At 46.9% G+C, this 13,647-nt stretch overlaps 1 protein-coding gene across 1 annotated transcript in view; it reads right to left on the bottom strand.

Annotated features, from left to right (window-relative positions):
• The window catches only part of LOC144766682 (opsin-5-like), a 602,462-nt gene that overhangs the window by 330,489 nt on the left and 258,326 nt on the right, over positions 1-13,647 (bottom strand). The window contains exon 2 of the mRNA XM_078650455.1: positions 3,218-3,305. Coding sequence (XP_078506581.1) covers positions 3,218-3,305 — 88 coding nt within the window. The remainder of the gene's footprint in view (positions 1-3,217; positions 3,306-13,647) is intronic.

The following is a 13,647-nucleotide window of genomic DNA, read 5'->3' as shown; positions in this document are numbered from 1 at the left end:
ACAGTAGCCCTGTGTGTGTGTGCGTGTGTGAGAGAGAAAGATTGTGCGCTTGCCTATCTCTCGAGTCTCAACTACTGTTTGATGGTCACTGGCAACTTCCCCACAACAAGATTTCTCCTATAGCCAACCATGCAAACCATCCTCTCACTTCATACAGTTGTTAATCTCCACTGATTTCAACAATGCCAACATTTTAGACTAACACTCTTACCTTCGTTGGATAATCAGCAGTTTAGTGGCATATCCTTGCGTTTGTAGCGCATGCCCTGTGTTATGAAAGTTGATGTTTTGTTGCCTTTTCCATTGTGTCTGTAAATTAACCTCCATAATTAAACATTAATCATATCCTTCCATACTACGTTGCCCACCTTGACCTCATGACTGTCTTCCCCAGTAACTGTTTGATGTAATCCATGTCATCATGTTATGATATACAAATTAATTTCCTAGTCTCTCGCCCTCAACAGGCAAGCGTATAATGTGGGGCTCTGTGTGAGTGGGGTGCTCTGTGTGTGTGGGGTGCTCTGTGTGGGTGGGTGGGTCTGTCTGTGTGTGTGTGTGTGGGTGGGTGGGGCTCTATGCGTGTGTGTGGGGCTCGGTGTGTGTGTGTGGGTCTGTATGTTTGTGTGTGGCATTTGGGAGAGATTAAGCTATTGGCATTGTAAATGGCAATGCCATTTATTTATCTGTTTTCAAAACCAATACATAAATAAAAAAATTGTCATTTACAATGTCAATAGCTCTAACTTTTGCAAAGGCGAGACCGTTGCATTGTAAATGCTTGTTAAGATTCTTTTTTGTTTGAATAGAAGAGATTTAGCAAGAACAGCGCTGTGCAAGTGAAACCTAATAAATGACCAGTCCGGCCCTTAGGGGCATGCATGCTCATGCAGCTCCATGCCAGAGCCTATGGCGCTTTGGTCTCCCTCCCGCTTGCCATGAGGCACAGCTCTACCTGCCTATTGAAAAGAAGCCGAGGCATGAGGCGCTCCCTTGATGGGCTGTAGAAACTTGCTGAAATCAGGGACGTAGCTAGCATTGGTGCAGCAGGTGCAGTGGTACAGGAGCCCAGAGCCCTGAGTAGCCATTGAACCCTGACAATTGCTGCATTTTACTAACTCAACAGCAGTCAAAAGGTCTGTTTGCCTTGCTTGCACTACTGCCAGAAATAGGTGTTTCAGTGAGCTTAGAGAAAGCGCTGTGTTCTAGGGCAGATCAGAGGATTCCAAAATTTGATAAGTACAAAATTAATGGACAGTCCATGATAGTGCTTTTATCTGTCATGTAACATTATATTGCTCCCTTTTCTATTCATTGTGCATGTATAAGCACTAACACACACATATGCTATAATATTATGGAGCGTGAACTACTGATGTCTGTGCAATAGCCGTTGGGTAGAGGTAAAGAATCCTGCAGCATTTGTTGTACCTGTACTGTGTCTGTAAAAAATCTACATCACTGCTACCTGGTCTGTGTGTTGTCTATGCTGCATCTTTTAGGCGAGGGAGAAGTGCTATATTTACACCATAACAAGGGCCTGAATTAGGCTTTGCTGGATGGATAAAGGGCTGTCACCATGTTGGGGTATTTTTACTCCCACCATGGCGAGGGCACTTCACCGACCAAATTTAGAGATGTCTGGTGGCCAAGCAGCATCTCTTTTATTGCCAGGAACCTTCCTGCCTAAATGCTGGCTTATGATTCGTTAATAGGCTTGTTAGTCATTGTACCACCTTGTCTTCCTTTGTAACCTCCCATGAGGACTGGCCCTTTTACTTCTGTTGTTACATGTTATGTCTTATGTAGTCTGGAGGCACCATTTTCTTTAATGAGTCTCACCTACCGCAGGCACGACATGCTTTCCTGCAACATTCAGCGCGCCATGCGTGCTTTCACTTTCTAGGCAGTCTGGGACAATGGCGGCCGCTTCTTTGAAATGCAATAGGTCTCTTATTTACAAGAGTTTGAGCTATTGGCATTGTAAGTGACAATGGGCCAGATGTACGACCCTAAATTGCGGTCGCAAATGGGTAGTCGGCCCATTTGCGCTCGCAATGTAGAGCATGGCCATGTACAAACCTCATTTTGCAAACAGTAAATTTTACCAATTTGCAAAATGAGGTTTGCGACTCGGTATTAGGGTGAGGCGTGCCAAGCGCGTCCCTTCCTAATAGCGAGTACAATTGCCATGTACCATTGTTTTGTGACCACAGGGTTTACCACCCTTGTCAAAAGGGTGGTAAGCCACTCGCAAATGGGAAGGGGTCCCCAGGGGACCCCTTCATCTTTTGAATGGGTTTGCAAATATTTTTAAGAGCAGGCAGTGGTCCCTGGACCACTGCCTGCCCTTAAAAAATGAAACTGAAAAGTTTCATTTTGATTTTTTTAATGCAGCCCATTTTCCTTTAAGGAAAACGGGCTGCATTTAAAAAAAAATGCTTTATTGAAAAAAGCAGTCACAGACATGATGGTCTTCTGACCCCAGCTGGCCACCATCCCTGGAAGTTCTAGCCACTTCCAAAGGGGTCGCAAATTGTGACAGCCTCATTAATATTCATGAGGCATGCACTTTGCGACCCCATTGGGAATCGTAAACAGTGTCTGAGACACTGTTTTACATTAAGTTTAGTGAGTCACAAATTGCGAGTCGCATTTTGCAACTCGCTAAACTTAATGGTCGTACATCTGATCCTAGCCCCAATGCCTTTTATTTATGTGTTAATTGTCAAAACAGATCAGTACAAGGAATGCAAGACCTATTGCATTGCAAATGCTTGCTTTTGCCTGTGCTGCTTCTGGGGCCCAGTTGCCCTGGTGAGTACAGATGCCATAGCTAGCCTGGAGGGACAATACACAGGGTTTTTAAGCTTGCACTAGTGCAAAAACTGAATCAAATATTCGTTGCAGAGACCAGGCATCAAAAACCCAGAAATTGCAAATACTTGTCCCTAAAATGCCGGTGGCCTGGTTATGACAGCAACAACAGGATATGTGTGTTCATCCATTAAACGTACAAGTCACGAGGAAAGAATTAATATCCATTTGCTAAGCCTACAGTATGTCTTTAAAAACTGAAGAATAATTGGTTCGCTGGAACAAAAACAGAAGAATTTGAATTTTTCCAGCTGAGAGCACATAACTAAGAAATCCTGATGTAATTTTTTCTCATTACCAGAATGTTTCAGTTGGGAAATTAAAGTCGGTGCTTTCTTACCAAACAAAGAATACACAGTTCCCAGGATAATGTCATCTTTCTTCGATATAGTTGAAATAAATTCGGTGTAATCAGAAGCATTTCCCATCTGCAAAATATAAAAGGCATGCACGAATTAACATGGCTTTTAGAGAAATTGGTTAAATAGGGAATTCACATTTTGAAAATTAAACAAAAATGAAATCATTTTTCACAGTGAAGTAGTCTTGACTGGTTAGGGCGATTGCCATCAGCACTCAAGGAAATTTAAAACATGTGGTCCTTCTTGTAGAATCTGAGGCCACATCATGTCTGTGCTCCTCTCACGTGCCTGGCAGTCAATGCACTTTTTTAAGGAACTCTTCCTGAATTCTCCAAACAAACTTGCTTTCTATCAACCTACCTTCCTGAAGGACACAGAGCTGCCAGTGTGGCATGAAAGAGTATCTACTAACTGAGTGGTTGCAAAAGAATAGCAGCAGACAGATGTACATAAAATCACCAGGAACAGCAAACTAAGAGTATTTATTTTATTTGGTTATTATTGGTGCCTGCATGAATCCTGTTCTTTCCTTTATGCATTTCCATATAGGGCCATTCCGCTGATTGCTAGAACTGTCTCACAAAATGTTCAATGTTTAAAGTTGTGTTTGAGTGAAAGCTAGGGCCTGATTTAGATGTTGGTGGACAACGTCCTCCTCTATCAACATGGTGGACAGACAATTGAGGAGTACCTTGTCAAACTGATGGTCCACCCACTCTATTTAGAGTCGAGCAAATGGTCATGTTTCGGACGGTGGAAACCCTGCCGGCTGGTGGAAACCCTACAGTAATCGCCCAGGTGAGTTGGGGCCAAAGGCGTCGGCACATCGGACCATCCACCCCATCCAACCCACCGAGAGTAGATGGTATGCATTTCTTTTTAGTTCATGTCTGCCAGGGTCCGAAATTTTTTTTAAATTGACCCACCACACCCTGGCTGAAAACTAGGGTGTTAGGACTATTCGTTTTTTGTTATTCCAAAACAAACTCCAGCTTTCAGAGTTTGTTTTTGAAAATCAAAAAAGTTTAAAGAGCGGCTGCCTGAAAGATGGAGGCTACTCCGCAAACTTTCAGTTCCCTCAGAAAATCCATCGAGGCAGCAACTCCTCTGAATACACAGATATACACAGGGCCGGCAGAGATCTCAAAATATGGCGGGCAGAAGTCCTGCCACATAGTGTACATAATTAGCTCTGCCACTTGGCCAAATATTGGTCCACCGACCATACTCTGAATGAGGCCATAAATCTCAAACAATCTATGTACACAATGTGATAAGTGTGAAGCTGTACGTGATGAAATGCAGTCTTTTGGCTAAACTGAAGACCTGGGGGTTTGAACATCAGTTTCACAATAGACTGGTGCACTGTTACAGTCTGTGTATCACAGGTACACTGGGCCTTTGTGCAATAATACCAATAGACGGTAAACAACCCTGACCACGAAACCGTCACCCCACATGTTGTTACAACGTGGTCGTTACAACGACTGCGTTGTAACAACGCATACCATTACCCCACAAGTCGTAACAACGACTTGTCGAGGAGGGAGAAGGTGTTGGATTTAAAACCCAACACCTTCCCCACTGTCCGCACAGTCTGGAGTTGGAATAGTAAATTATACTATTCCAACATCGAGGGCCGCCCTCCGCAAGTCGTTGTTATGACTTGCGGGGTAATGGTATGCGTTGTTAAAATGCGGTTGTGGTAACGACTGCGTTATAACAACATGCCGGGTGACGGGCTGCGGAAAAAAGAGGCATATGCCCAATAGACATGCACCCTTCCAAACTCACGTAGGAACTCCAGTGTTTGAGTCCGTTCTGGGGAGAGTGGTAGCCTCAAACTTCTTGTTTCAATGGCCAATCCATTTTTCTTTGCTAACAGACCAAAATGGCCTTACATGCGTCACTGTACGCACTTGAGTGTGGTGAAGGGTTCCTGGGAGGTCCTTTGGACACCTATTACACCATTCAAAAGGTGCTTTCAGAATTTGCACCAACTCTCCACCTCTTCCAAGATGGTGCATTGTCCGTGTGCCTCCTGCCAGCTGTTTCAGCCAGCCGACGCAGCAGTAATATGCGACAGATGAAAAGGCAAGAATGCCCCATTGATATCGACCAGGTTTCAAATATGCAACTGTGGTTTGGGTTTTACAGAAGGGGATACACATCTGTAGTATGTGTCCAACAGGCTCAGAAAGGAGGTGCAGATGCCTGTTGTGGTGCTGGCACATTACCCCAATCTAGTCACTGGTGTTATAAAGCCAACTTTATCTTCTAGGAAAATCACTTTGTAAATATGTGCATTGGAAATAAGCATGAATCCCCTTCCCGGGATTCCTTCTAATTTCGTCCCAATTATATTTTACCCCACTCTCTATCCTGGTTTCTTTGTCTTAATTCAACCAATCCTATACAATGGGCGCTCCTCCTTTTACAGTGAATAGGGCAGGTTTTTATTTGTTAGTGAAATACGTTGTTTTTTGATGGAAGTGTATTGTGTGCTATTTGTTTAGAGAGTAGTGATAATGTTTATGGATGTCTGAATGGGTTTTTTATTTTGGAGTAAAAGAGGTATTGATTAATGGGAACATTACTTGACTGTCAGTGGATGGATTTGTGTGGGTGTGGGTTTGGGCATGAAAATAGGTTAGTAGATGGATAAGTGTGTGTGTATAGATTAATGGATGGGTGGATATAGAAACTAAGTAGGTGGATGGATAGGTGGATGAATAGAAATATGTGACTGGCATGGGTTGCATCGGTGGTCAAACGGGTGGGTGGCTGAAGTTATGAATTAAAAGGAGAAAGTGTTTGTGCATAGAGGGTTAATGTAGTACAGCAGTGTGCATGACATCATGCACAGACATAAACAGACACAAAAAGAGAGTGACAGTGCATGTTTACTCGCTCTTAATATTGACAGCACAGGGGGGGGCGCTAGGGGGCGCACAGCGGAATGGCTGCCTGAACTGCAGCTCCGCCGGGCGATCCCGAATGATGTGATCCATTGCCACCAAACCCTGCCAACTCACGCTGCGCGACTATGTACTGGTGTGGGAAGGTGTGGAGCAGCGTCGGACCTATGCAACAACGGGTTCTGCCCCCGCTGTGCTGAAAAATACCGAGAACTTCGCGGCGAACGTCGGACTGCCTGACAATATGGCCGGCGGTTACAGACAGAAACGCTATGGGCAAAAGCGTTAACAACAGCGGACTGTCCAGGCATCCAAGAGAACGTTACCGGAGGTGAGCGCATGCTGCCAGGACTGACTGGGCTGAATTGCGCTGTATTTGTCCCCGACAATTACCGGCGGTACTCGAAAGTGCTCCGGCTGGATGCCTGACAAGATGGCGGCGATCGTTGCTGGAAAGGCGGGCTCGGCAGTTTAACTTCGGCGGACAGACACTCGGCGTACTGTACTCACAGCCGGTGAACAGTCATGTCATAAGACACAACACAGACGTTCTGCTACCACTCGAACTGGCTAGCGGGAGAGGGCGCGCCCATGTGACGGGCAGATAACGAGGTGTAGTCTCATCTACAGGGCTGATTGCAAAAGAATGCCCCCCCCAAGCCAAGAGCGAACCCATCCACCACACTTCGTGGCAAAGCTGGAGTGACCAGTCCGCGCCCACATCCATACCCCCTACACGCTGGTGGGAGTCAACGGCGGGTGGCCCTATTTGAAGCGGACTTGACCCACGTGCAGCTGCAGGCCACCGCTAACGAGGAAAAACGGCGGCGACGGCCAGGGTAACGAGGGCGTCTGGACCCACGGTTCGGAAGGTGCATTCACCGTCAACCGCAATGGGAAAACCTGATAAACAGCAACCGAAACTTTCCTTCGACAACCGGAAAGCGACTAAATCTACAGACGACATGGCGGAGGCCGGAGGATCTTCAGACTCACCGCCAACTACCAACATAGAGAAGATTTTAATAGCGATTCAATCAAATCTGCAGGACATAAATGGCAAGCTGGACAATCTGACGTGCAGGATGGATGGCATGGCTGCCCGCCAAGAAAAGCATGGCGAACGGTTGGACGAGGCCGAAACGAGGATATCGGCAGTTGAAGATGAAGCGCGAACATCCACCACTAAATGCGCGGGTATGGAACGCATTCTGGAGGTCATAAAGGCGAAGGAGGAGGATTTGGAAGCGCGCTCGAGGCGCAACAACGTGCGTATCGCAGGCCTGCCGGAATCGACCAACACGGGGCGCATGGAGCAATACATAGAAGGTCTATGTAGGGATATTTTTGGAGCGGAGGCCCTGTCGCAGATCTTCATTGTGGAACGAGCCCATAGGTCGTTGGGCCCCAAGCCGCCACCCGGCGCTAAGCCCAGGCCGATTGTGGCGAGGATCCTAAACTACCGTGACAGGGACACGATCCTCCGGCTGGCAAGGGAGAAGGGCAAAATCAATCATCAAGGCAACTCGCTGGAGTTTTATCCTGATCACACAGTCGCCGTACAGCAAGCACGTAAGGAGTACACCGCAGTGAAGGCTAAACTACGAGAGTCAAACGTTGCGTATTCTATGTTATACCCTGCGCGACTTCGAGTGGTGTGGAAGGAACAGACGGTCGTTCTGGCGACACCAAAAGCAGCTCTTGAATTTGTCAAGAAGATACAGCGTGAGGCGAGGTCCGAATCCCGGAACGATCAGAACAGAGACTCAGACTGATGCAGCCGGTAATGTCCATCGTCGAACAATGGTAAGACTGACTGCACGAATGAATGCAAAGGCCGGGTGCGGTATCGTCCTCGGCTGGACTGAGCAGGGCTGGCTGGCATGAGTCTATTGAAGGTGAGATGGTGGTGTTGCATTTGACATTGTCCAGCGGCAGGGTGGTGATCGGCAGAGGGGAGGTGAAGATAACGCAATACTATATTGCACTGTGTTGGAGGCCGTTGGCTGAACACTGATGCTGCGCTTCCCCGCTGGATAACTGGTTACGCGGCCGATTAAAACTGACAATAATGCCGCCACTGTTAAGCCGGGTCAGGGCCTGTTATATGAAGTATGCTCGCAGATGCATTAGACTGAAGTGGGACAGCGAAGGTGGTGGTAAACCTTTGAACGCTGGGATGCATTTCACGTTGCAGGGCATGGACAAATGAAGATGCATAGCCTCTGCAAGTTGCTGATTACCGTACTATATGTGGCCAGACAATGGCGATGTGGGGGGAGTGTTGTACTTTGGCGTTACTAAGTCTCATCCCTTCCATGGGCGTCTGTTCGTTGCAAAGAACGGCTACATCTCCTTAATGACTGCTCCACTGCCTGCATCTGGGTGTGGGATGTGGGTGGGTCGGAGGGCCAATGGTTTAATGGACACATACATTGCGACTATTTCGATTCTTACTAGTATCGCCCGCACCTGTACACCGGGTGTAGAGATGTGCCACTGGCGGTCCTCCATGAGGGTAATACCCGACACAAGTTTTGATATGAGCACCAAGTTGTTGTTTAAATGGTTGAGGGGAATGTGCTCTGAAGGGATATGGCTTCGGCAGGTTGGGGATGCTGGAGTGGGCGGGATGAGGGGTGGGGGGGTGTTTGACTGTTTAAGAAGACCGAGAGTATCACAAATGTACACATTATTTGGATATACACTGAGAAGTGTTGTGAATGCAACTTACGATCAATTTGATGGATGGGGTCGGGCTCCGGGTGTGTTATTGGGGAGTGCAGGTATGAGTGGTATTGTATCATTTGAGGACCACAGGTTCTAGAAGTAAAGGCAGTAACGGTTTGAACGTTCTTACTTGGAATGTACGGGGACTCTCACGCCCTCAGAAAATCAGACAGGTATTTGCCAGCCTCACTAGATGGAATATTGATATAGCATTCCTGCAAGAATCACATCTAGCGCCGAACACTCACGCTACATTGGGATCGAGGTGGGCAGGTTCATCCTACAGAGCCTCATACTCATCTTACTCAAGGGGGGTGATAATATTGATCAAGAAAGGGATCGACTTTGAGGAGAAGCAAGTACTACAGGACCCCACTGGCAGATATGTGCTGGTGACGGGTACACTGAGGGGCCAACACATAACACTCCTTAATGTGTACGGCCCGAATATTGACGCACCGGAATTCTACCGTGAAGTTTGGGGACACTTACAGACACATGCTTGCACGCACATATTATGCGGGGGAGACTGGAATGTGACACTACAGGACGGTCTGGACCGCTCTTTACAATCAGTAGAACAGCACAAACAGTCGAGGCAAATGGTGGGTCACATGTTGGAGGACTTGGCGCTAGCGGATATCTGGAGACTGCACCACACGGACGACCCAGGCGCTACACACATCACCGCATCTCACAATAGTTGGTCCAGACTGGACTATTGGTTGGGCTCTAAGGACGTAGCTCTGTGGGCAAGTAAGGTGCAGGTGCTACCGCGCACATTGTCAGACCACAACCCGGTACTATTGCAGCTGGATATCCCACATTACACACCCCCCCCCTTTCAATGGCGATTCAACTCCCAAGCCCTCACAGACCCAATATATGTTAACGCAGTGACTACGGCAATCAAAGACTACTTTGCTAATAATGCTCAAACTACTGATGACCCATGTCTCCTCTGGGAAGCCTTTAAGGCCACGTTGAGAGGCGTCTGCATCAGCACTACCATAGGAGTACTCAAGGACATCAGGGGCCAAATTCGCCGCTGCGAAAGTCAAATGAGAGATTTAGAACTGCAGTACGAAAAAACACAGGACGTATTGCTATTACCCAAGCTGCGCGACTTAAACACCGAACATGCTGACTTACTAGCGTCAGAACTCAAATACCTAGATCGCAAACATGTGGCCAGGGCTTTTGGCGAAGGGGGTAGACCAGGAAGAGTGCTAGCGCGTAAAATTTGTGAGGGGCGGGGACAATCGGCGATACTCCGCGTCAAATCGGGGGATGGCATACTCCGAACACATTCAACAGATATAGTGAAATGTTTTGTGGACTCCTATAGTGCACTGTACCAATCTCAACCCACAGCTACAACAGAGGAAACGTACGACTATTTACATGATGTGGCAATTGGCTGGCTGTCGGATGCCCACAGGGAATATCTAGCTCGGCCAATCACAGTAGAGGAAGTCACTGAGGTGATCGCCTCGCTCCCCAATGGAAAGGCGCCAGGTCCCGACGGGTACACATCCGAATTCTATAAAAAATTTGTGGATATAATTGCCCCATACTTGGTGGATATGTATGGTACTTCCTTTGATAATGGGTTACTCCCTCCCACGCTACGAGAGGCAATGGTAATAGCACTCCTCAAACCATCCAAAGATCCTGAAAACTGCGACTCCTACAGGCCCCTATCCCTCATAAACGTAGACTCGAAAGTACTCGCGAAACTACTAGCTGTTAGGTTAACCCCTCTGATGACTCGACTGGTACTGCCGGACCAGGCGGGATTTGTTCCCACTAGATCCACCTCACACAATACCAGATCCCTGTTTGCACTAGCACACTACCTGAAGCCCTCGGTTAGGGCGGTGGCTGTAATGCTCGACGCTGCAAAAGCGTTCGATTCCATTGAATGGCGCTATATGCTACTTGTCCTCAACAGGATGGGTTTCCCTAAACGATTTGTCCAGTGGATCTCCTTATTGTATACTAAACCGAGTGCGAGGGTCCGAATCAATGGCTATGTTTCAGCTCCTTTCGATATTGGACGAGGAACGAGGCAGGGCTGCCCCCTGTCACCTCTGCTCTTCGCTTTGGCGTTAGAACCACTAGCGTGCATAGTGCGTCAAAATTACAAGGAATCGGCATTGCAATTTGTGTCCAGGCCGCTGCATATATCGCTATACGCAGACGATATGCTGCTGTATGTACGGGACCCGGTGGTACACCTGAACCCGCTACTTCGGGAGTACATCCGATTTGGGGGCCACTCGGGGTTAGCGATTAATTGGTCCAAGTCCTCACTCATTCCTCTCACTGACGCCACCGATTCCTTTGAAGTGGACTATCCACTAGAATGGCAACAAGACCCGATCCGCTACCTGGGGGTCATGTTCCACAGGGATCCTGACGAAGTCATGCGCGCGAACTATGGTGTGGCACTCTCCAGACTGGAAGACAGGGTCCATCGCTGGATCCACTTACCATTCTCTATAGCTGATCGAATAGCGATCGTAAAAATGAACATTTTGCCCAAGTTATTATATCTCTTTAATAACATACCTATTACACCTCCACAAGAGATCTTCCGTCGCATAAAGTCCTTGGTTCTAACATTGATATGGGCGGGTAAACAAGCTCGTATTGATCTACAGACACTAACACTCCCGATTGCACAGGGCGGATTCGGGGTGCCTGATTTTCTACTATATTACCTCTGTGCTCAGGCACAGTACGCAGCTTATTGGTACCATGAGGTCCCCTATATCACTCACGTGGCCATTGAGGAGGGAGATGCCCATCCTGTCCCCCTATCTGCGGTATTGTCGCACAAAAGACCGCCGCTTCACATGAAAGATATCAACACTGTAGACACAACAATCAAAGCGTGGCACAAACTAGGACAATTGGCTCACAAAACCCCATTATATGCACCGGACATGCCACTACGGAACCATCAGGCTTTATCAGTCACTAACGAAAAAGTGGGGATGTCTCTGCTGCACAGAGTTGGGATCGACAAAATGGGTGATGTGTTTCGAGAAGGCAAATTTTTGGACATTGACGACTTGACTTATATCCGAAACCAGACCCCCATGTTTAGATTCACATACTACAGACTGACGAGGGCATTACGGGAACACTACCCATCATTCCCAGCAGAGCCAGAAACCCTAGCACCTTTGCAAATGCTGATCACTACAAGGGACCTCTCTCACTTGGTGTCCCGGCTGTACACTGCTGCACAATCCGAAATAGCGGGACACACACTCAAGGCTAAGGGAAGATGGGATGAGCTTTTAGATAATCCACTAACAGACACAGAATGGTACAGCTCATGCGCACTAACGCAGATACTGACACCAAATGGAAATCTGCGGATTATTCATTTCAAGTTCTTGCACCAAGCTTACTACACTCCTGTGAAAATGCGTAAATTTGGGCTGCAAGAGGAAGACAGATGTAAGCGTTGTAATAGGGAAGGAGCAGACTTTGTACACCTGGCATGGAAGTGTGCGAAAGTGGCTGATTACTGGACGGAGGTCACCGCCGCACTCACAATTATGTTAGAGGATGAGGTGAAGTGCACTCCGCAGATTTGTCTACTAGGTATTATGCCCCAATTCAGGGCGCTGAAACGGAAATTTTGTGCTGTCGCCTTGCTGTTAGCCAAAAGGCAGGTGGCGCAATGTTGGCACAGCCGCAGGGTACCAACCACGAAAGTATGGCTGCATGACATGTCCATATGTCGGGATAAACTCCTAACGTATGAGGAGGAATTACCAGCACAATCAAAACCCAAGGACATATGGGGGTTTTTGACAGACTATCTGAATTCCTTGCAGGACACTGAGGAAGACTAGCTGATACACTGGTTGTGCTGGAATGGGTGCTGTCTGGTATGAGAGTTGGAGACGACTGTGGGCTACACTAGGGATACCAAGACACGATCTCACTCACTGTATAGGGTGTATATGAGGGTACAGTAAGGTCTTAAGTTGGGGAATGTTGTCTTTTACTGTTTATAACATGTAAAATGTAAGACTCATATTGACAGTTTGCTATGAGACCTACGTAGAACATGCGTGGAAGATACACTGGAAGTACAAACACTGTTTTTTCAGGACTAACATATGATGTATTGAACAAACAACGTGGAGTGGCGGGCCGGCCTCCGGGTTGTAGGCTCATGCTGTGTCAATTGCATTGTGTGAATAAAGGTCTTACAAAAAAAAAAAAAAAATATTGACAGCACATGCACCAACATAGCAAGGATAGTCCAACTTTGCTGAAGCCTAATAACAAGTTAACCTGTTAATATATATAAAAATGAAGAAAAAAAAAAAAAAAAAATATATATATATATATATATATTCACTGAAAAAACCATAGGTTATAGACCATATATAGTTAGGAATTAGCATTTACAAAACCTTATTTTACTCACACAAAACCATTGAAATTCGCATATATAGTTAGTTGCATTAACTATATATGGCGCACCCGCAATCCACTGCTGATCATGTCACATATTACATCATTCATGACATGGTCAGTGACATCGCTAACCGTTTTTTTTACATATATGGGCCTCCTCAGCCACCCTCAGAAAACCTAGGGGGTCAGGATATGTCTCCCGTGCCCCCTTATACCCATTCCCAACATTGTTTATCCTCCATCTTGTGACTAAATTCGTCCGAAACACAAGATGGCGGACTCCCGTTACGCTACCGGTGAGCTACCCGGTT

The sequence above is a fragment of the Lissotriton helveticus genome, chromosome 7, assembly GCF_964261635.1.
Source record: "Lissotriton helveticus chromosome 7, aLisHel1.1, whole genome shotgun sequence".
In the NCBI taxonomy this organism is placed as follows: Eukaryota; Metazoa; Chordata; class Amphibia; order Caudata; family Salamandridae; genus Lissotriton; species Lissotriton helveticus.
Note: the sequence above shows the minus strand (reverse complement) of the source record. Positions and strands in the feature narration are given on the sequence as shown.